Genomic DNA, 22,785 nt, shown 5'->3' with positions numbered 1-22,785 from the left:
GGAGTGTTAGTAATTTATCATGTCAGTTTTATTATACTTAAAGGAAAAAGCTAAAAAACTAAGTATATTACAAATATCATTATCAGGTGAAAAATTGACCAGCATGAGATACAAGCTCAGGAAAATCTGTGTGTTGGGCGGGGAAGCAGAAATTAACTCGCTTCTTACTGTTTTTTCCTACTGTTTCCAATCAACTAAATTGAGCTTTCAGATTTAATTTTGTTATAACATTGTATCCCTATTTATTGCTAGAGAGCTGTAAAAGGTTATGTGATGGTTTTTCCCACATGGTTTTTCCAGTTAAGGTTTTTTTTTTTTTTTTTCTGTTCAATTTGGAACAAGGTATGTGGAAGGCATTTAGAGTGTGCTAGTTAAAAATTTTTAGAAGTGTTTTTGACGTCTTTTCTCAACTTTGTCTTTGGGTCTCTAGATTAAGTATACTGTATAATTTTAAAACTTTCTTAGAATATCCTTGAATCCTCTTTCTTTATAAAAAACAAATGTTTGGGAATTCCCTAGTCCTCCAGTGGTTAGGACTCAGCAGTTTCACTGCCAGGGGCCTGGGTTCAATCCCTGGTCCGGGAACTAAGATCCCACAAGCCATGCAGTGAGGCAATAAAAAAATAAAATTAAGTAAGTAAATTTACCTTAGTAGTCTGTTTTGCATCATTAGCTATTGAGATCAGAAGTTCAGGAAGTTAGAAATAAATGGCCCAGCCGCTCCACGGCATGTGGGATCTTCCCAGACCGGGTCACGAACCTGTGTCCCCTGCATCAGCAGGCGGACTCTCAACCACTGCGCCACCAGGGAAGCCCTATAATCCTTTTTATATATGCTGTTATCAAGTTTTCCATTCATATAAAATTTAAAATCAAAGAAGTATAACTTAAAACATGACTAATTACTAATATATTCTTATTGTAGCTAATTCACTCGAGTAAAATAGTTCTCTCCAAATGTTAATAGCTTTCACTTGGTGGAACAGTAAACGCCAAGTGTTTTGATTGCTCAGACTCCCTTATTTTCTAGGACCTTCTCCACCATCTCATGGTTAAAGTGGGATCTGCCATTTCCGGTGGTGATCCCACCTCTTGACTTAGAGAGACAGACCCAGAAGCAGGTAGCTGACCCAATATGGGCCAGAGTCCTTTAGGAATTTGGAATTGATACTTAGAATCCTCTGTCTGGCTCTAAAATGAAGATCATAACTCTGGAACTGTTGATAGCCATAACTCTGGAACTGTTCTACCATGTGAAGTCAAGAGCCAAAAAGCCATTCTCCCACAGGAGAAAAGAATAAGACAGATGAACAGAGTAGCAGAGGTGAAAGATGGAGAGGGACTGAGACAAATATAGGAAGGGAATGGAGAAGAGAGGGGGATTAAATAGGCAGGGAGAAGAGGAGGAAAGAAGAGGGGGTTGGGGAGGGAGTGAGCAGAGAGAGGAGGACTCAGGAGGAAGAGAGAAAAATGAACAAACTAACTTTTTATGACTTGGGCTCCTGATTCTGGGTTTTTCTTATGACCTTGGATTGGATTCCATGAGACACTGCTGTAACCTTTATTTAAAATGCTCTTTTTGCTTAATCTACCTCTAGTTAGTTCTGTCCTTGTAGCCAGAATAGTCTTAACTAAAGCAAACACTTGTTTTTGTTACGGTACTGCTAGCTGCTCTACATACAATATTAGTTAATTCTCACAACCTTTCATGATAGATATCATTCCTCCAGAAAAATGAGGGAACCTGGGTTTAGGAGAGATTAACTAATTTGATCAAGAATCCCAGTAGCTATTAAGAAACAAAACCAGAATTGAAATGTGGTCTAATTCCAAGTCAGTTCTTATTCATTCACTCTAAAGACATTTATTGACCATCTTCTGTGGGCTAGCACGGGGCCAAGGTACAACAGAGACCAACAGGCAGTGACAATTTAGTAAATGCTGTGGGGAAGGAATAAAATGGGCTATAAGAGCACGTGAGAGGTCAGGGAAGATGCCTTGAACATTTAAGCTAAGAGCTGAAGGTTGAGTAGTCATAAGCCAAGTATAAGGAAAGAGGTAGGTTGTGGTGAGTATTTATGAAAATAAAATGGTGCATTTGAGGATCTAAAAAAAATTCATATGCGGGGAGCAAGGAGATGGATGGAAAGAGGTGAGCCAGGAGAGGTAAATAAAGCAAATCATGCAGGGACTCCTATTTCATATTAAGGAATTTAGACCTTATATTGGGAGCAGTATATGGACAGGGCCATTGAAGGCTCCTAATCAGATTTTCTCTTTAGAAAACACAAACATCCTTCACACTACACCCAGAAAAGACTGGAGAAATTCTTAAACACTAGAGACAGTGAAGGTCAGCGAAGGAAGCTTTTGCAGTAATCCAGACAGTAAATGGTTAGTACTGAGGGAAGTAGTAATTAGTTGAGGGAAAAGTGGAAGAATGTTGGAGATTACAGGGTAGTATTATTGTCAGTTCCTGTTGACTGACTGGATGTGTGGGAGCGTGGGAGGAGTATGAGTTAAGAATGACTCTCAGGTTTCTGACTGAGGCAGCGGGGTGGACTGGAACAGTGTACTCACCATTCACTGACATCTGGGTGACAGAGAAGGAAGAGTGGATTTTGGTGGGAAAGATGGCAGATTCTTTTTCGGACGTGATGAATTTGAGTTCTTGGAAGATAGCTGTCCCAGCTAACAAAGCCTCCTGCAGAGAGTGGATATGTTGACAAAATGAGAACTAGTCTTTCATCTTCACCCTTCATGTTTCTGGAGGGCAGTGCCTATAGGTATCTAATGAATTTTGATATTTTAGAGGATCTGAAAGACTTTTTCCATTAATTTTAAAAAAGTAAAATCACGGTCTCTTCCAGCAAATCGCTAGAAAGTCATTGATTGTCTTTGCCATTCTACTGTGTAATTACCATTATTCTGTAGACTTTTATGTTTAGAAGAAAAAAAAACCTATTTAAAGGCAGAATTGGTACTCCACATATCCTTTTACCTAGTAGATATCCAGAGAATTATATTGGCTTTTATTTCCTTCAAAATCAGTGCCAGGAAAGAGAAAAATAAACATTTATTGAGTACATATTGTATGACAAAACCACAATTAAAAAAAAATTATTGCTGACAGGACAGCACTTTCTTCGTGGAAGTTAAAAATTAAAATATCTTTTAACATACTTGGTAATTCAAATTTTGAAGCAAGCATTTTGAAACACTGTATTAACCTCTGACAAAACCAAAGTAAACTGTTTACTTCATGTAGTAATGTAACATCTTGTTTGAGAAGTTGGCAAAATAAGCTAAAAAGGACAGTGTTTTAAAAAGAAGGTTATAATTCTTCCATACATCTAAAATTATTTCACAATAGTTTTTAAATAAATGATGGTTTTAAACCTATATAATATGTGCAAGTTACAATTAAATTCCTGGATACCAATCAAAATGTATTATTGATTGATTGGCTGCGTTGGGTCTTGGTTGCAGTGCGCGGGCTTTCTCTAGTTGCGGCAGGCGGGGGCTACTCGTTGCGTTGCGCGGGCTTCTCATCACGGTGGCTTCTCTTGTCGCGAAGCACGGGCTGTAGGCACGTGGGCTTAGTTCCCCCACAGCATGTGGGATCTTCCCGGACCAGGGATTGAACCTGTGTCCTGTGCATTGGCAGGCGGCGTCTAAACCACTGCGCCACCAGGGAACTCCCCAAAATGTGTTTTTAAAAACTTCTTTCGTACTAGTAGAAATACTAGCCTGAGGATACAGTTTCTGCTTATTCCTAATAAAAGGCTAGTGATTTTACAGAATATAAGACCTGCACCAAATGGTATCAAAGGTCCGAAAGGTTCCTGGTCTCTGAGAGTGGTAACATTAAACTGATTCGCTTCTTGCCTTGCTTCCCTGAACTCATCTCCAGCCGTGCCCCTCGTCATGTGATTTATTTTGATTTTTGAAATACATCTGACTATTCCTTGCTGTTGCTTCTGTTGCTAAAGCTCCCTTTCCTCAGATCTGCATTAATTTCATGTTTACAGTTATATATTTTATTTACCAAATAGATGTCTCAGTTTTAAATCTATTGACTAAAACATGCATTGAAACTCAAAATATTGTTACAGCAGGGCTTCCCTGGTGGCGCAGTGGTTGCGAGTCCGCCTGCCGATGCAGGTAAAAAAAAAAAAAAAAAAAAAAAAAAAAAAAAAAAATATTGTTACAGCAAAAGCACAGTGGAAAAAAAATATTACAGGAATTTGGAGAAAGCTAAAGAGTTCTGGGTCAGTTTTATAAACTGATGTTTCTAAAGTCGTGTGTGTATCTAATTTCTTCTCTTTAGTCTTAAAAAGATAGAAGGGATATATACATTATTATAGAAATAGTTGAATGATATATATATATATTTTTTGCGGTAAGCGGGCCTCTCACTGTTGTGGCCTCTCCCGTTGCGGAGCACAGGCTCTGGACGCGCAGGCTCAGCGGCCATGGCTCACGGGCCTAGCCGCTCCGTGGTATGTGGGATCTTCCCGGACCGGGGCACGAACCCGTGTCCCCTGCATCAGCAGGCGGACTCTCAACCACTGCGCCACCAGGGAAGCCCTGAATGATATATTTTTAAGGCTTAAAACTACGACTAAAGAAGAATCCATACAGTGTCTGAGGAGCATTTAATTTCCATAAGGACTTGAAAGTATTAACTAATTGTTTACTGTAATTTCTAGGTCAAAAATCTTGACAAAGAACGATAAAAAAATCTTAAGATAGGTATAAAATCAGCTTATTTTTTCAAGAGTTGACTGAATTTGTAGAGAGAATGATGCTTATAAATACTTACAAGTAATAAATATCTTGGGGCTTTACATTAATTTGTAATTTGTTACTGTATTTCCTAACACAATAAATTTTAAGTATTCTTTACAGTTCTTTACATCAGGTCCTTATGGCTGATCCTGTGCCAGACTTCATTAAAGAAACCATGCGGAACAACCCAGAATTTAGAATGAGTTGGCTTTTTCTTTAAGTTCACTTGTTTGCACATCTAAAGTGCAAAAAAAGAAAAAATTGGTGGTAGAAAATTGCTGTCAGTGAGACTGCAAGCTCAGTTTTCCATTGCTCACATTTTCTATTCTCCTTTGACTCTTGGGAAATTAAGTTCGTTGTTTGCTTTTACTAGACAAAGTGCACGCCCTTTAGTCCTGTGATGTTTCCTCCTCTCCGTCTGTTTTCTATTCTTTCATGGTCCTGCTTATCTTTTGTGCTTTATGCTAAAGGGAAGGGATTTAAAAATGAAAGTAAGAGAAAAAATCATTGACTATGTTTATGATCCATAGAGCACTGTGTCAAACTAGGGCTTTTTACCCCCTTACTGGATACAGCATATAATATCACAGTTGGTTAACTTGCTAGAGTTAGTTTATAGAAATAATGTACATTTAAATTTTTTTAAGAGTTCAAAAATGTGTTAAGTCATCTGAGAATTTTTAATCACTATTACTAATAATAAAACAACATGGTTATGGTGGAGAGGGGCGGGATGCTGTTTTCAGAGTTCGTAGATTTGTGTTGTGGGTAGAGCAGTGAGGCTGACTGCCAATAGTATTATCATGTTTGTAACATTTTCAGTAACTTATCAAAGAACAGAAAATGTTATACACAAGCTTCCCCAGAGGCTGTATGGGTAGTGGAAAGAGGGCAGCCTAGAACTCAGACCCAGTTCCCCAGTTGTGCTTACTTTTAGCTTCATCTTGAGCAAATGACTTCACCCACCCAGATGTCAGGTTCTTCAAATAAAAGATGTAGAGGTTATACCTACTTTTTTTTTCCCCTGGTAATATTAGGATTATTATGGGGTCAAATTAAATAATAAAAAAATACTTTGGAGACATAAAACACTGTTAAAGTGTAAAATATTATTAAGACAGAATACCTTAACATAGAGTACAATGTGAAGTGTTACTTGCTAATGATTGAGCCAGGTGCATTTTAAAAATTATTTCAAATCTGTTCCAGCTCTACTAAACATACTGTTACAAAGCAGGTTCTGATATAGTATAGGCAGTTCTAATATATGACTGCCTGATGGAAATTTGAAAAACTTTTATCTGACTTATGGAATTGATAAGTTAAGGAAATAGTTGAAAAACCTACAAGTATTTCTAGAATGCTTGCTATGCTTGGCCTTTTGGGGAGAAACAAATGTTAGGCAGGTTGTTGGAAAGAATAAGTCAGAATCAAGTTACAATTCAGTGATTTATTCTTTCTTTTTCTAACTATTTATTTGTTTGGCTGCGCCAGGGCTTAGTTGCAGCATGTGGGATCTTTAGTTGCAATGTGCAGCCTTTTTTAGTTGCGGTATGTAGGATCTAGTTCCCTGACCAGGGATCAAACCCAGGCCCCCTGCATTGGGAGCACAGAGTCTTACCACTGGACCACCAGGGAAGTCCCTGATTTATTCTTTCAACAAAAATTAAATGAATACCCATGCATCTAAAGCAATTTGTATTAAGCAGAAGAAGATCCTTGTAGTATAGGCTCTGTTCCCTGTTGCTGTCTCTTCTGGCCTCATCTTTCCCCTTATTACTCTTCCACATTGTACTTCAGCACCAAACTACTTATAGTTTCAGAATCCCACTTTGTTCTGTCTTGTCTGTGGGCTTTTGTACATCCAGCTAGCTCTGCCTCTAAAAGACAGTCTCTGCTCCCTGATTTACATACTTAAAGTCTAATTGGCTTTTTTGTCTCCCCCAACCCCAGGTCTGTGTTTGGGAAGATTAGCAGGTGGTAGGGAAAGCAGGTTGGGAAGGTAAATTGGGGAAGTTAACTTGGAATACCAGGTTAAGGAGTTGGGTTCTTATTCTGTAGGTAGTAGGAAGCCATTGAAAGATTTAATCCTGGATGGTGTTCTAGACAAGGTCTCTTTTATAAAAATTATTAAGCAGTTCACAAGTTAGAACCTCCTTGGATTGGATTAGAGGTTGAGAATCACTATAAATTATCCAATTATGTAGCATAGTTGCAGAAACAGATGATTAGGATCTGAAGAAAAACAGAGCAGGCATTCATTCATTTTAAAAATATTATTGATGCTTATTATGTTCCAGGCTCTGTTCTAGGTTCTGGGAATACTACAGAGAATGCCTTATAGATCAATAAGAAAAAGAGACAACCCTATAAGAAACTGAGTAAGTGTTTTGAATAGACATTTCACAAAAGAGAATGGCCAATAAACATATGAAAAGGTGCTCACTTCATCAATAATTATGAACATAAAATTTAAACCACAGTGAGAGACCACTACATACCCACCAGAACAGATAAACTTTAAAAGATTGAAAATGCCAAGTACTGATGAACATGTGAAGCAATAGCAACTCTCATAATCTGCTGATGGGATTATATACTGGTGCAGCCACCCTGGAAAACTGTTCAGCAGTGTGTACTCTGTGACCCAGCAATCTCCTGCAAGGTATATTTCCAGTAGGATGGTTGCTGGCAGTTAAGTATGTTTCTTAATCTGGGTGGTGAGTACATCAGTGTTTTGTTTGTGCTAATTCGTCTAGCTGTACATTTGTTATATTTACTTTTCTGCATATATGTTATACTTCAATAAAATTTAAAAACAAAATTTGCCATTAGATTCTGGAGAGGAGAGCCATCATTATCCTCAAAGTCATTACCATTATAGCAAACATTAGTGGTTATTATATGCTAGGCACTGTTGTAGGCGCATTACATGTATTAACTCATTTAATCCTCACAATAACTCTTGAGTCTTAACTTTTATTATTCCCATTTTACAGATGAGGAAACAGGCACAGAAAGGTTGAGTAACTTGCCAAAGCTCACGAAGCTGCTGAGCGGTGGACTCAGACTTTATTTTTTTATTTTTTGCGGTACACGGGCCTCTCACTGTTGTGGCCTCTCCCGTTGCGGAGCACAGGCTCTGGATGCGCAGGCCCAGCGGCCATGGCTCACGGGCGCAGCCACTCCGTGGCATGTGGGATCTTCCCGGACCGGGGCATGAACCCGTGTCCCCTGCATCGGCAGGCGGACTCTCAACCACTGTGCCACCAGGGAAGCCCTGGACTCAGACTTTGAACCCAGACATTCTGTTTCTAAAATCTGTTCTTAAGCACTGTGTTGTACATCCAATAAGCAAATAACAGAACAGTCTGTGCTGTCAATGCTTATGTTTTTATATAGTGATAAGTGCTATCAAGAAAAATAAAGCAGGTTAAAGGGGAATAGGCAGTACTCTAGGGAATGTTGTACTGCTGCTTTATTTAGGGTGGTCAGAGAAGTTCTTATTGAGAAGGTGGTAATAGTGCAAAGACCCGAAGAAGCTGAGGGTATGAGCCATGCCAGTATGTAGCAGAAGAGCTTTCCAGGCAGGGAAAAGAAGGGGCAGTGGCCTGAGATGAGAGTTACTTGGCCTGTCTGAAGGACAGCAAGAAGGCCATGGGGCAAATAAGGACACAGTAGTAGATGAGGTAGGAAAAGTAATGGGGGCTCCGTAGTAGGATCTCGAAGGCGATTGTAAGAACTTTGGTTTTTACTCTGAGTGCAGTGGAAAGTCTTGGACAGATTGTGGCACAGAGTGATGTGAAATGACTTGTGATTTATTTATTTATTTAATAAATTTATTTATTTATTTATTTATGGCTGCGTTGGGTCTTTGTGGCTGCGCATGGGCTTTTCTCTAGTTGTGGCGAGCGGGTGCTACTCTTTGTTGCGGTGCGTGGGCTTCTCATTGCAGTGGCTTCTCGTTGCAGAGCACAGGCTCTAGGCGCATGGGCTTCAGTAGTTGTGGCATGTGGCCTCAGTAGTTGTGGCACTTGGGCTGTAGAGCGCAGGCTTAGTAGTTGTGGCACAAGGGCTTAGTTGCTCCACGGCATGTGGGTTCTTTCCAGACCAGGAATCGAACCCATGTCCCCTGCTTTGGCAGGCGGATTCTTAACCACTGCGCCACCAGGGAAGTCCCTGATTCACGTTTTAAAAGGATAACTCTGTTACTTTGAGAAAAGCCCGTGAGGGGGTGCAAAAGCAGGAACAGGGAGACCATCTAGGCTGTTGGGAGTAATTCCATGTTGTTGAATTAGTGAGAGATGGTGTGACTTGGACCAGATTAGCAGTGGAGGTGGAGAAAAGTTTTCAGACTCTGGATATATTTGTAAAATAAAGCCTAGGAATTTGCTGTAGAGTTGGATATAGGATGTGAAATAAAGAGATTAAAGGATACTTCAGAGTTTTTGTCCTGAACAACTGGAGGAACAGCATTAACATTTACTGATATGGGGAAGATTGCAGGAGCTGGTTTGGGGAAAAAGATTAGGAGTCTTGGAAGTGTTAAATTTGAGGTGCTTTTAGACATGCAGGTTGGGGATATTGAGTAGATATTTAGAAAACTAATCTGGAGTTCAAGTGAGGAGACTTTGGTAACCGTTGATATATACTGTTGTACAGGTATTTAAAGATATGAGACTGGGTGTACCAGCAAAGGAGTGAGTGTAGATGGAGAAGGCCTGTGTTTAGATGTCAGGAGGTGAGGAGGGTGTGTCCTAGAAACTAGGTGGAAAAGGGAGGGATCCCTTGTATGGACTGTGGCTGACTGGTTAGGTGAGATGAGGACTGAATTGATTTAGCAATGTGAAGTTAATTGGGGACCTTAGTGAGCAGTTTTAATGTAGTGGAAGCAGCAAGCATGGGCAGAAATCAAGAAAATTCAGATTATATTTTAAGTGAGTATGAGAAACATAGGAAAGTTAGAAAAAATTTTTGCCAAAATAAGTGGGATGTGTAGAGAGAAGAGGGAACGTTGAAATGGACAGGATTATGAAGGCCAGAGGTTTGAAAAGAGAATGCCTGACCATCTTAAATATCTGGTAGCATTTCTTCTTGTTGTCACTACCTTATCAATCCTTTATTTCCTATAGCATTTTGAAACAGAAGGTTTTCGAGTACTATAATTTATGTTCTTTTGGGGGATGACAAGACAGCCATGTGAGAAATAGAAGGGGGGCATTTTACTTCTATGCTTTTGAGAATTTTCCCCATCAGCAAAGCTCTGTTGATGTTTTTAGTTCCACTCTACCTTCTCTTGCCCTTTATCCAGGGAAGATGAGAAAGTACAATAGTTTAGGCGTGATGAGGGATCACAGTAAAACTTTGCATTTGTTAACCTGCCTGACTCTACCCTCTGGTAATGGCTGGTGACTTAGTGGGGCTAGATCAGCATTACACATTAATCTTCCATATCTCTGACTTCCTTTCCACTAAAGAAAAAAAATCTAACACAGAAATTTGTTTCAGTTGGAAAAGTTTTTACTTTTAGTACATTTCGCTAAAATATATGTATTTTTAATAGGTACTAAAGCAAGAGCTTATGCTGAACAGACTAATCATCATGGTAATTTCTAGGCCCACAATCTTGTAAGGAGACCATGGGGTGAGCACCTGACGGACAAATCTGGTCAGCAGGTTAGGGCAGTGTGATAGCAACTTACATTCTTTTGCTTTTACTCTTCTTCATGCTAGTGCAAACTCAGAAATAAGTGAATTAGGCAGTTGGCTGGGGGAGTTTGAGGAAACCTGGAATAGACCATAAATGAATCAAAATTTATGAGTAAATAGGGGTTAGAAGTAGGGAACTGTTATCCCAGTAGAGAGTGAAATAGTTGGTTGAAGCATCAGGGGTATGGAAATAGAGATGCTGAATCCACGTTATAGAAGGGAAGCAATAAGCTCCTAACAATAAAGCAATGATTACCCAGTATCAAGACCTGCATTCAAACTTGAACACCATCAGCCTTTTGGGATTAATCTGTATAATTAGATTGTTCTGTAGTTTATGGTTTTTATGAGACTCTTGCCTCTTCCCTATTACCGTTTTTATGTTTAGAATAAAAACTTTCTGGAGTCCAAAAGAGCCTAACTCATTAAGCTGAGTATAAATTTTAGACTTAGCAAGTGGGTACATAAATGCTACCTTAAAAATTATTTCTTGAAATTAAAAATACTACAGAGCACTTCAATTATAGTAAAACACTTAAAATGTTAATTTGTTTGAAAGTGATGATGATGATGATGATGATGATGATTCTTTTGGCCATGTGGAGTGACATGTGGGATCTTAGTTTCCCGACCAGGGATCGAACCCACACCCCCTGCAGTGGAAGCGCAGAGTCTCAACCACTGGACCGCCAGGGAAGTCCCTGAAAGTGGTTATTGTTAAGGAATAAGGCCATTATCTGTTATATAAACTGACTTAATTTTATTTAGAAATAATACTCTCTGCACTTTAATGATATTAAAACCAAGGAATGAAATTTTTTTTAGGGATTAATTTTAAGAACTTTTTTTTTTTTTTGGCCGTGCCTCGCAGCATGTGGGACCCTAGTTTCCCGACCAGGGATCGAACCCATGCTCCCTGCATTGGAAGCGTGGAGTCTTAACCACTGGACTGCCAGGGAAGTCCCTTTTAAGAACATTTAAAGTGGCCATGATGGATTTACTGTGATGGATTTACCACTCCCCCCAAAACCAAAAACTGAAAATCTGGACAAAGTATATGAAACAATTGTTTTCAGACATTGAACAACAGCAATACAGGACTGTGATCCCTGAAAGACAGGAAACAAATGAGGTAAGCTGGACAGTCACCTAATCACCCCAGCTTTCTCTAGAGGTTTGGTCTGAATTGCAGAGCAGGGATAGGGATCTTGGACAAAGGAGGGTGGTTCTTTTTTTTTCTTTTCTTTTTTAAAAAATTAACTTTATTTATTTATTTTTGGCTGCATTGGGTCTTCATTGCTGTGCGTGGGCTTTCTCTAGTTGTGGCGAGCGGGGTGGGGGCTGCTCTTTGTTGCGGTGTGCAGGCTTCTCATTGCGGTGGCTTGTCTTGTTGCAGAGCACGGGCTCTAGGCGTGTGGGCTTCAGTAGTTGTGGCACGTGGGCTCAGTAGTTGTGGCTCACAGGCTCTAGAGCGCAGGCTCAGTAGTTGTAGCACACAGGCTTAGTTGCTCCACAGCACGTGGGATCTTCCCAGACCAGGGCTTGAACCTGTGTCCCCTGAGTTGTCAGGTGGATTCTTAACTACTGCGCCACCAGGGAAGCCTGAGAGTAGTAATAAGTCGAGGAGATCAGAATTCATGGAGGCCAAGGCAGCTGGAAATTGCAGGGGAGAATTCCAGCAGAAAGACCACTGTTTAGAAAAATAACGCTAACAGTCTGCAAAGGAGTCTCTCTGATTTTTTGCTGAATTCTGGAAGGTACCTGCAGAGTGTGAAACTGTAAAGCCAGGCAAAGAGCAGTTTGTTGTTGTGAGCTGGTGGCCCTTTGAGATCACGGAGGGTTGGGAGGCATTTGAGGTTTTACCAACTGGAGGGGAAAAAGTCCTTGTTGATTACTCTGGACTTCTAATAGAAACCTTGAAAGGGCTGTGGTGCTAGACTAGATTAATAAAGGAATATTATGAACAACTTTATGCTAATATAAATTTAATAACTTGGGTGAATTGGACAAATCTTGAAAAAGTTACCAAAGTAACACAAGAAAAATCAAATATGAGTAGCCCTGTATGTTAAATTTGTAATTGAAAACTCAAGGCCCAGATGGCTTCACTGGTGAATTCTTTTGAACATTTTAGAAGTAATACTAATTTTAACTCTTTAAAATAATAGAGGAGGAAGGGAGCATTTCCCAACTTATTTCATGAGGCCAAAATTATCCTGATACCAAACACAGACAAATTACAAGAGAACAAAAGAGCAATATCTCTTTGACTATAGACATAAAAATATTGAACAAAATATTAGCCTTTAGGAATATATTAAAAGGGTAATATATCATAACCAAATGGGTTTTATTCCAAGAATGCAGAGGTGCCAAGGTGGGGTTAACACTCAAAAATCAATTAGTTTAATCTACCATATCAGTTGAGTAAAGGAGAAAACCCATGTGATCATCTGAGTAGATATATAAAAATATCTGACAAAATTTAACACCCATTCATGACAAAAACTCTAGGCAAACACAGAATTAGAAGAGAATGTCCCTTAGCCTAATGAAGGTCAGCTACAGCCTTACAGCTAATATACTTAATGGTGATAGACTAAATGCTTTTCCCTTAAGATCAGGAACGAGGCAAAGATGTTCTCTCTCCTCACTTCTATTCAGCATTGTACTAGAGGTGCTAAAGGAGAGTAAAAGTGTTTATTTGTACACATGACCTTTAATATAGAAAATCCTATGGAACTAAAAAAAAGCTATTAGAATTAAGATGTGAACTTATTATTATTAGGGTCACAGGATATGAGGTCAATATATAAGTATCAAGTATATACATTATTAATATATGTTTATATAAGTGATGAACAATTAGAAATAGAAATAAAGTAATACCATTTATAGTAATAACCAAAAACCATGAAATGCCTAGAGATAAGTTTAACAAAAATTGAACAAGACCTATCTATCTATACACTGAAAATTGCAAAACATTGCTGAGAGAAATTTTTAAAGTTCTAAATAAATGGAGTAATGTATTCTTGGATCAGGAGATCAATATTTTCAAGATGTCGGTTCTCCCCAAATTGATCTGTAGGTTCAATATCCCAGTCAACATTCCAGCAGGCATTTTTCTAGAGATTGACAAGCTGACTCTACAGTTTGTATGGAAATGAAAGACCCTAGTGCACAGGCAAACTGCAACTTCCAGGCCAAATCTGACCCGCTGCTTGTTTTTGGAAATAGTTTTATTACAACATTGCCACACTTAGCACTTATGTATTGTCTATGCACTAACGTGCTTTTGCACTAACATGGTGGAGTCAGGTAGTTGTGACAGAGACCATTTGGTTTGCAAAGTTTAAAATGTCTAAAATGTTCTTTGACCCCTTCCAGAAAAAGTTTGTTGACCCCTTCCATAGAGTATCCAAAATAATTTTGGAGAAGATAAAAAAACCCTGGAGGACTTATTTTATCTAATTTCAAGACTTACTGTAAAGCTATAGTGATGAAGACAGTGTGATAATTGACACAAGCATAGACATATAAAACAATGGAACTAATAGTATAGAAACAGACCCTTGCATTTATGATTAATTGATTTTTTTTTTGTGGTATGCGGGCCTCTCACTGCCGCGGCCTCTCCCACTGCGGAGCACAGGCTCCGGATGCGCAGGCCCAGCGGCCATGGCCCACGGGCCCAGCTGCTCCGCGGCATGCGGGATCCTCCTGGACCGGGGCACGAACCTGTGTCCCCCGCATCGGCAGGCGGACTCTCAACCACTGCGCCACCAGCGAAGCCGTATGATTAATTGATTTTTGACAAAGGTATCAAGATAATTCAATGGGAAATGGATAGTCTTTTCAACAAATGGCAGTTGAAGAACTGTATATCCAATTTAAAAATATGGGATCGCAGACTTCACAACATATACAAAAATCCACTTAAAATGGCTCAGTAGGCCTGATATAAAGAGCTAAAACTTCTGGTGAAAACAGGAGAAATTCTTCTGGTGAAGAATTCTCAATTAGGACACAGCACAAACCATAAAATTAAAACTTCTTAATTGAGCATCAAAATTAAAAATCATGTTCAAGGATACTGCTATAAAAATGCAAAGGCAACCTATAGGTTGGGAAAAAATATTTGACAAAGAACTTGATTCTGGAATATTAAATAATATAATAAATAGTATTATATTAGTAAATATTCTTGTTTCCAGAATATATTAGAAAGAAGCCAACCCAATTAAGAAATTGAGTTGAACAGATACTTCACCAAAGTAGATATGAGTAGCAAATAAGCACATGAAAAGATGCTTAATATCAGGTGCTTAGTCATTAGGAAAATATAAATTAAAACCTTAACAATAGCACTACACACCTAAAAAAATCAACTGACTGATAACAAGTGTTGATGAGGATGTAGAGCAACTGGAATTCTCATTTTGATCAGGAGAATGCAGAATGTTAAAGCTGCTTTGGAAAAGTGTTTGCAGTTTTTTATAAAGTTATACTTCCCATACAGCCCAGCAGTTTCCCTCCTAAGTATTTACTCAACTGAAATGAAAACTTGTGTTCACAGAAAAACCTATGTGTATGTGGTCATAGTGGCTCTATTTGTGATTTTCAAAAACTGGAAACACGGTCTTCCCTGGTGGCGCAGTGGTTGAGAGTCCACCTGCCGATGCAGGGGACACGCGTTCGTGCCCCGGTCCGGGAAGATCCCACATGCCACGAAGCGGCTGGGCCCGTGAGCCACGGCCGGCCGCTGAGCCTGCGCGTCCGGAGCCTGTGCTCCGCAACGGGAGAGGCCCGCATACCGCAAAAAAAAAACACAAAAAACTGGAAACAACCCAGATCAACTGGGGAATGAATAAACAAACTGTGGTATATGCATACCACTCAACGATAAAAAGGAATGAACTAAAAAAGGGGGGTGGGGGAGGGGAATGAACTGATACCTGCAAAAACATGGGTGGATCTCAGATGCATTATGCTAACTGAAAAAAGCCAGAATCAAAAAGCTACATGCTGTATGGTATCTGGAAAAAAAAAGGTGAAACTGTAAGAACAGAAAACAGATTAATGGTTGCCTGGGGTTGGAGGGGGAGGTTGACTACAAAAAGTGCATGGAGGTGTCATGGGATGGGGGTGGGGATGGAACTGTTCTTTATCTTCATTGAGGTGGCAGTTGCATGACTGTATGCATGTGTCAAAACTTGCAGACCTGTATACTAATATGAGTGGATTTTACACATTTATGCCTTAATTTTTAAAGATAGGGTTTTAAAAGTGAGAAACTGACCTATTGATGTAGTAAGGTATGAAGGAATCATCATTGCATCTTAGTAACCATGCAGTCTTAGATTGCCATTGGATCTAATCTGAGTGTAGAAATAATACTGGATTTTAGAGGGCATGTTTGAGATTAAAATGCTCTTGGTAGCATTGGCAAATTAAATGGTGTTAAGGGTGTTTGGCAGTTACCTAAGTCCTGACCATTGTTTATATCAGTGAACTAAAATCAGTGGTTAATCAACATTTCTAATGATTTTGGTAATGCTCATGTTGTAAATGTGTGTAACATCAATTCAGCCATATGCATTTTATATTGTCAGCTACCTTTGATATCAGTAGATTTCAATTGTCAAAGCTTTTTAGATAGAATAAAAAGTCAAAGAGCTGTGTAGACTATTTGGATCGTATCCAAACCCAAGTAAACATGTGATGGGTTTCTGAGAGGGGAAAGAAAGACTTAGAAGTGTTGTTGAGAATGTGGAGAATGAATTCACATTCACTGCTGGTGGGGATGCAAAATGGTACAGTCACTATGGAAACCAGTTTAGCAGCTTATTACAGTAACTTAAGTTTATATGACCAAGCAGTTCCATTCCTTAGGTATTTATGGGGAGAGGGGGGAGAGGCACATATCTACCCACCTGAAGACTTGTATGGGGATGTTTGTAGCTGTTTTATTTATAATAGCCCCAAACTGGAACAACCCAAATACCCATCAACAAGTGCATGGCTAAACAATTATGGTATATGATGGGGTTCTACTTAGCAATACAAATTAATGAACTACCTATATATGCAGCAATATGGAAGTATCTCAGGTACACAATGCCTAATTTAAAAAAATGGCAGACACGAAAAAGACTATAGTATTATTCTATTTATATGAAACTCTAGAAAAGATAAATCTATAGTTAGAGAAAACAAATCAGTGATTGCTTAGGGCTGGGGTTGGGGATTTTCCCTATTGGGAAAAGGGTACAACAGAATCTTTTGGGCGTGATTGGAATCTTCTATATTGTAATTATAGTATTGGTTGCATAGTTACAGACATTTGCCGAAACTCATTGAACTGTACACTTTAAATGGGTGCATTTTATTGTATGTAAATTACACCTCAAAGTTGTTTCTTTTTTTTTTTTGCGGTACGCAGGCCTCTCACTGTTGTGGCCTCTCCCGTTGTGGAGCACAGGCTCCGGACGCGCAGGCCCAGCGGCCATGGCTCTCGGGCCCAGCCGCTTTGCGGCATGCGGGATCCTCCCGGACCAGGGCACGAACCCATGTCCCCTGCATCGGCAGACGGACTCTCAACCACTGCGCCACCAGGGAAGCCCAAAGTTGATTTTTTCTTTTTTTGGCTGCGTTGGGTCTTCGTTGCTGCATGTAGGCTTTCTCTAGATACAACGCACGTGCTTCTCATTGCGGTGGCTTCTCTTGTTGCCGAGCATGGGCTCCAGGCGTGCAGGCTTCAGTAGTTGTGGCTCATGGGCTCTAGAGCGCAGGCTCGGTAGTTGTGACACACGAGCTTAGTTGCCTCACGGCATGCAGGATCTTCCTGGGCCAGGGATCGAACCTGTGTCCTCTGCATTGGCAGGTGGATTCTTAACCACTGCGCCACCAGGGAAGTCCCGAAGCTAATTTTTTTAAAAAAGAACATTTTAGGAAAGAATATCTGATAGTGTCTAAGGGAAGAAGTTTCTGTAATCTAAATTTTAAATTCATATTTCTCAGAAAATCTTAAAGTAACAGTAATATTCAAATTGAGGTAAAGCCTGTTTTTCAGCAAATATTCATGCACCTTATACTCAAGCAAATATCTATATGAAATCATTTGCTTAAAAATTGAATTTTACTTTTATAGACTATAAATTTTACAGTCTTAAGGGTAGCTCAGATTTATGTAAATACTTTGAGAGAAGATCTATTTTTTGTTAAGCTATTGATTCTTGATATGTTGAAAGGGATTTAATATATTAACCATTGTCATGTGATTTGAGTAGTTTATTATTTAAGATCCTTTCAGCTGCAAGTAACTGAAAACCAAACAAGAAAATTGACTTTTACAGTAGATATTTATCTCACATAGTAAGATTTCTGGAGCTAAATTGTGTTCTCGGGTTATTATAGGGTTATATAGTTCAGTAACTGAGCAGCAGCATCAGGGACCCAAGTTCCTTTCATCTTTCTGCCCTCCCCTTTTCAGTATGTTTGTGTCCTCCTTTCACATGGGTGCTTGGTAGTCTCAGATTTAGGCATCAACAACAATAACATCTAGGGAATGAAATGGAATATTTCTGTCTTGTATTCCTTTTTACAAGTGAGGAGAAACTTCCTAGAAGCCCGTGCTCATGGCTTACACAGTTAATGGCAAAGGGATAGGACCAAGAGTGGCTTAAATCAGTCATTATTTATTACCGGGAGCTGGACAAATGAAGGAAGGTGAACAAAATCAGGGTTCTTTTATCAAAGCAGGATGGCTGTTGAGTAACCCAAGTGTCTGCCGAATTAGATTACGCCAAGACTGTGAAGGAAAGGATCTGTGAAGTAGACAAAGAAATCATATAAAACGTTTTGATACAAAGTATATGTTCCCAGCTTATGAAGATGTTGCATTCCAGAATTCACCATATTTTTATGGCCTAGTCATTAATTTATTATTCAACTTAACTGTGCTCTAACTTCATGATGCTAAGAAATGCTCTTGTGAAAGTCATCAGTGAGCTCCTAATTACTAATCAGCTGGCCTTTTAAAATCAGTTTAAATGCCACTTGATTTCATGTTGGTCTTTACCATTATTAGTCATTTTCTTCTTGAAAGTCTATTTCTCTATTTCCACTGTATTATTCTACTTGTTAAAAATGTATTAAATACTCCAAACTAACAAAAAGAATTATATCTATTACCTACATTTAACACATTAACATTTTTCTCTATTTGCTTCATTTATCTTTTAAGAAAAAAAAAAAAGTGCCACAGATACGGTTGAAACTCTTCCCCAACCCTTTCCACTACCTTGAAGTTAATGATTATCCTTTCCACTTGTGTTTTTGTATTTATGAAAGCACTCCCAACTCTTAATTGCTGCTTCCTAATTTCCTTGCCCGTCTATCCCTTATCTGTAGGTGTCCTGCAACACTGTATTAATTTTTCACACCTCTCCAAATCTGTGCCTTGGTTGAGTTTTATTATCTCCAAAAGGTGTGGTAACACTGTGAAAAAAATTTTAACTTTTCTCTGGTTTCTACTCTTTCTGAGTTTTACACTTACTGTCATTCCCCACTAGACTTCTTAACATCATGCCCCACAGACCCCTAAAACTAACATCTGAAACTGAACTGGTTGGTCCAGAAAAACCTGTTTCTCTTTTCTCTACCTCATGGTGTTACTTTCCACTCAGTTCAAACTAGAAACTTTTGCGTCATCTAGCCCCTAGCATGCACATAGTAACTACTTTTAAGTGTTTGGTAAATTGTAGGGACTGAGTAAATGACTCCTTTTTCATGTCTCCTCCACCCATACCCAGCCGATCACCTAGAGTTGATTATTTTACTTGGTGTGTACCTCTCATTTCCCCTCATCTTTGGCCCCAGTATTCCTGCTTTTGTCCTGCCTCACATGGGTCATGGCAGTAGTTTTGTAACTTGACTAACTGCCGCCATTCTTTCTTTCTTTCCACTCTATAATTTGTCCTTTTACCACAGTTATTCTAAAACATATTTTCTGCTATTCACCTTTTTTTTTTGCGGTACGAGGGCCTCTCACTCTTCTGGCCTCTCCTGTTGTGGAGCACAGGCTCCGGACACTCAGGCTCAGCGGCCATGGCTCACGGGCCCAGCTGCTCCATGGCATGTGGGATCTTCCCAGACCGGGGCACCAACCCGTGTCCTCTGCATCAGCAGGCGGACTCTCAGCCACTGCACCACCAGGGAAGCCCTATTCACCTTTTTAAGAATCTTAACTTTCCAATGCTCCCTGGATAAATCTAAAAGTTATTGCTTAGCAAATAATCCTCTTTGTGTGTAAATTCTCCTCGAACACTAGCCATCTGTCCCACCATTCTCAAAAACACCCCCTTATACTCCTGCCACAGGGTTTTCTGTTCCCGAAATACACCATGCTGTTCCAAACATCTGAACCATTCTTCCCACTTCATTCTTCCTGGAATATCCTAGTTCTTCTTCCTGAAATCTCCAACTCTTCAAGACCTAGCTCAGATGCCATTGTCTGCAAAATTTTCTTTCCCAAGAACTCAAGGCAGAGCTCATAACTTCTGTTGTATTCCCATGATGTTCTGTATGTACCTCTGCTCTAGCGTTTTTTTTTCACTCTGGCATTTTTCAAATTTTACAATACTGTATTTTTTTCCTTATGTGTGACCTTTTTAAAGAAAATGAACCATTCTTGCCATCCTTAGCTCCCTTTATAGTGTCTAATAAATATATGTTGTTAATATGTATCTGTAAGTTAGTAGCTTGGAACTTGAAAGAGGCTTTTCCCATGTAAATATTTTAAATAACGTTATGTTTCTAAGACAGTCCATTAAAATCTGTATAACTCATTGCACCTGAAGTTTACTTAAAAATGTAAATCACATCCTACATTTATAATAACGTTTCTAGGGAATTCCCTGGCAGTCCAGTGGTTAGGACTCAGCACTCTCACTGCCAGGGGCCCAGGTTCAATCCCTGGTTGGGAAACTAAGATCCCGTATGCCACGCGTCACAGCCAGGAAAAAAACAAAGTGAATTAATGAAATCACCATTAGTTCTTCTGCAGGAAGTGAATGGAATAATGCAGATTTTGTCATATCAGTAAACATACTATATGCAAGTCATGTTGGTAGGCTGTACAGTATATAAGAGGTGAGAAACTCTTGCTTTTTAAGAAGTGTGTTGCCAGTGACTTGAGGGTAGACTGGGAATTAGCAGAAAACAAGATGCAAGTAAGAGTCTCGTACAAAAATCTCTCCAAAAGTACATTAGAAGTTTTAAGGAAGAAGGTATTTTACCAGTTATGGAGACAGCCTGAATGGTAAAGTAACATTTGTAATGACCCTCAGTGAATGGATAAATTTTAGCAGGTAGAGATGTGAGGAGAGTATTAACTGACAGAGGCACTTTTAGGAGGGAAAACACAAAAATGGGAAAGCACAGGGCATATGTATTGGAGAAACAGGAATTTATTTTTTCTCCATGTGTGCATAAGGTAAGTGAGGAAATGATAAAATGGGAAAGATAAATTGAAGTCCAATTTGGCAAGCATTGGGAGTGCGTCCGTTGGTAGGGAAGGGAAAAGATATAGAGCTGCATGGTCCTGTGTACTAGCCACTACACAGCCACATACAGCTGTTGAGCACTTAAAATGTGCTTGGTCCAAATTGAGATGTACTGTAAGTTTAAAATGCACACCAGATTTCTAAGATTTAGTACAAGAGAATATAAAACATCTCATTAAATTTTTTCATATTGATGACATGTTGAAATAATTATATTTTAGATTTATTGAGTCAAATCAAATATATTATTAAAATTAATTTTACCTGTTTTTATTTTTTAATTGTATTTACTAGAAAATTTAGAATTATATGCATGGCTCAGATTATATTTCTGTTACACAGTGCTGGTATAGGTAGAAGGAAAACAACCAGAATTTGCTAGTACCCACTGTGTAGAACCAGAGATTGTCTAGAAGTTGTAAGAAATTTAATCCTTATAGAAAACCTTATGAAGTAGGTGATATTATTGTTCTCCTTTTTCAAGTAACTGAAGTGCAGAGAAGTTAAGCAACATACCTGCAGTCACTGCACTAGGAAGTAAGAAGCTAGGATTGAAACTCTGGCCTCTGGCATCAGAGCCCATGGTTTTCCCAATACACTGTGGCATGTTGTCATTGAACCTTTAAAGGAGATTGAGCTGGAGAATGACATGATTGGAATGATACATTAGCAGAATTGTAATAAAGATAAATGATGTGGAGAGACTTTATTTGCAGCTGTCTAGGTTCTTTTTGTTTTGTTACTGTTAACTTATTTGCAGGGGAAAAATGCCTCGTTTAAAGTCAACTATTGAATTGCACCTTTTGAAGTATGCTTTATGTTAACTGCTTCTCAAAATTTGTCTTACCACCTTTGTAGATTTGATAATGGGCTGCATTAAAAGTAAAGAGAACAAAAGTCCAGCCATTAAATACAGACCAGAAAACACTCCAGAACCGGTCAGTACAAGTGTCAGCCATTATGGAGCAGAGCACACTGCAGTGGCACCAACATCCTCCACAAAGAGCACATCTGTTAATTTCAGCAACCTTTCCATGACACCATTTGGAGGATCCTCAGGGGTGACACCTTTTGGAGGAACATCTTCCTCATTTTCAGTGGTGCCAACTTCATATCCTGCTGGTTTAACAGGTGAGCTTTAAATGGACAATCCTGTTGTTGGTTTGAGAATGTGACCTTGGGCAATACATAGTTTGCCTGCTATAACAGAAATAACTTACTGGGGGACTATTAAAATAAGTTTATGTAAAAATTAAAGTCTCCAACATAAGTTCAAGTTTTATTGTGTACATCTGGGAAATTTGGTAGTAATCTGATGGTGATTATGTACTGGGAAATTTGGTTGTAATCTGATGGTGATTTGGTAGTAATCTGATGGTGATTATGTACTGGGTTCTATAATTTGGTAGTAATCTGATGGTGATTATGGGAAATTTGGTAGTAATCTGATGGTGATTATGTACTGGGTTATATAATTAATTATTTCACTAATTCATTTTTCAAATAATTATTGAGGGGCTTCCCTGGTGGCGCAGTGGTTGAGAGTCCGCTTGCCGATGCAGGGGACACGGGTTCGTACCCCGGTCCGGGAAGATCCCACATGCCGTGGAGCGGCTGGGCCCGTGAGCCATGGCCGCTGAGCCTGCGCGTCCGGAGCCTGTGCTCTGCAACTGGAGAGGCCACAACAGTGAGAGGCCTGTGTACCGCAAAAAAAAAA

General features: G+C 39.3%; 1 protein-coding gene across 2 annotated transcripts in view; it reads left to right on the top strand.

Moving 5' to 3' along the window:
• YES1 (YES proto-oncogene 1, Src family tyrosine kinase) overlaps positions 1 to 22,785 on the top strand; it is a 78,042-nt gene that overhangs the window by 27,370 nt on the left and 27,887 nt on the right. For both annotated transcript variants that reach the window (XM_024757918.1, XM_024757917.1), the window contains exon 2: positions 21,927 to 22,199. In XM_024757918.1, the coding sequence (XP_024613686.1) occupies positions 21,935 to 22,199 (265 nt within the window). In that variant the 5' untranslated portion in view covers positions 21,927 to 21,934. The remainder of the gene's footprint in view (positions 1 to 21,926; positions 22,200 to 22,785) is intronic.

Source organism: Neophocaena asiaeorientalis, unplaced genomic scaffold (assembly GCF_003031525.2).
Source record: "Neophocaena asiaeorientalis asiaeorientalis breed wild unplaced genomic scaffold, Neophocaena_asiaeorientalis_V1.1 scaffold142, whole genome shotgun sequence".
Lineage (NCBI taxonomy): Eukaryota > Metazoa > Chordata > Mammalia > Artiodactyla > Phocoenidae > Neophocaena > Neophocaena asiaeorientalis.
The sequence above is the reverse complement of the archived record's forward strand: the minus strand, read 5'-3'. Positions and strand labels throughout refer to the sequence as shown.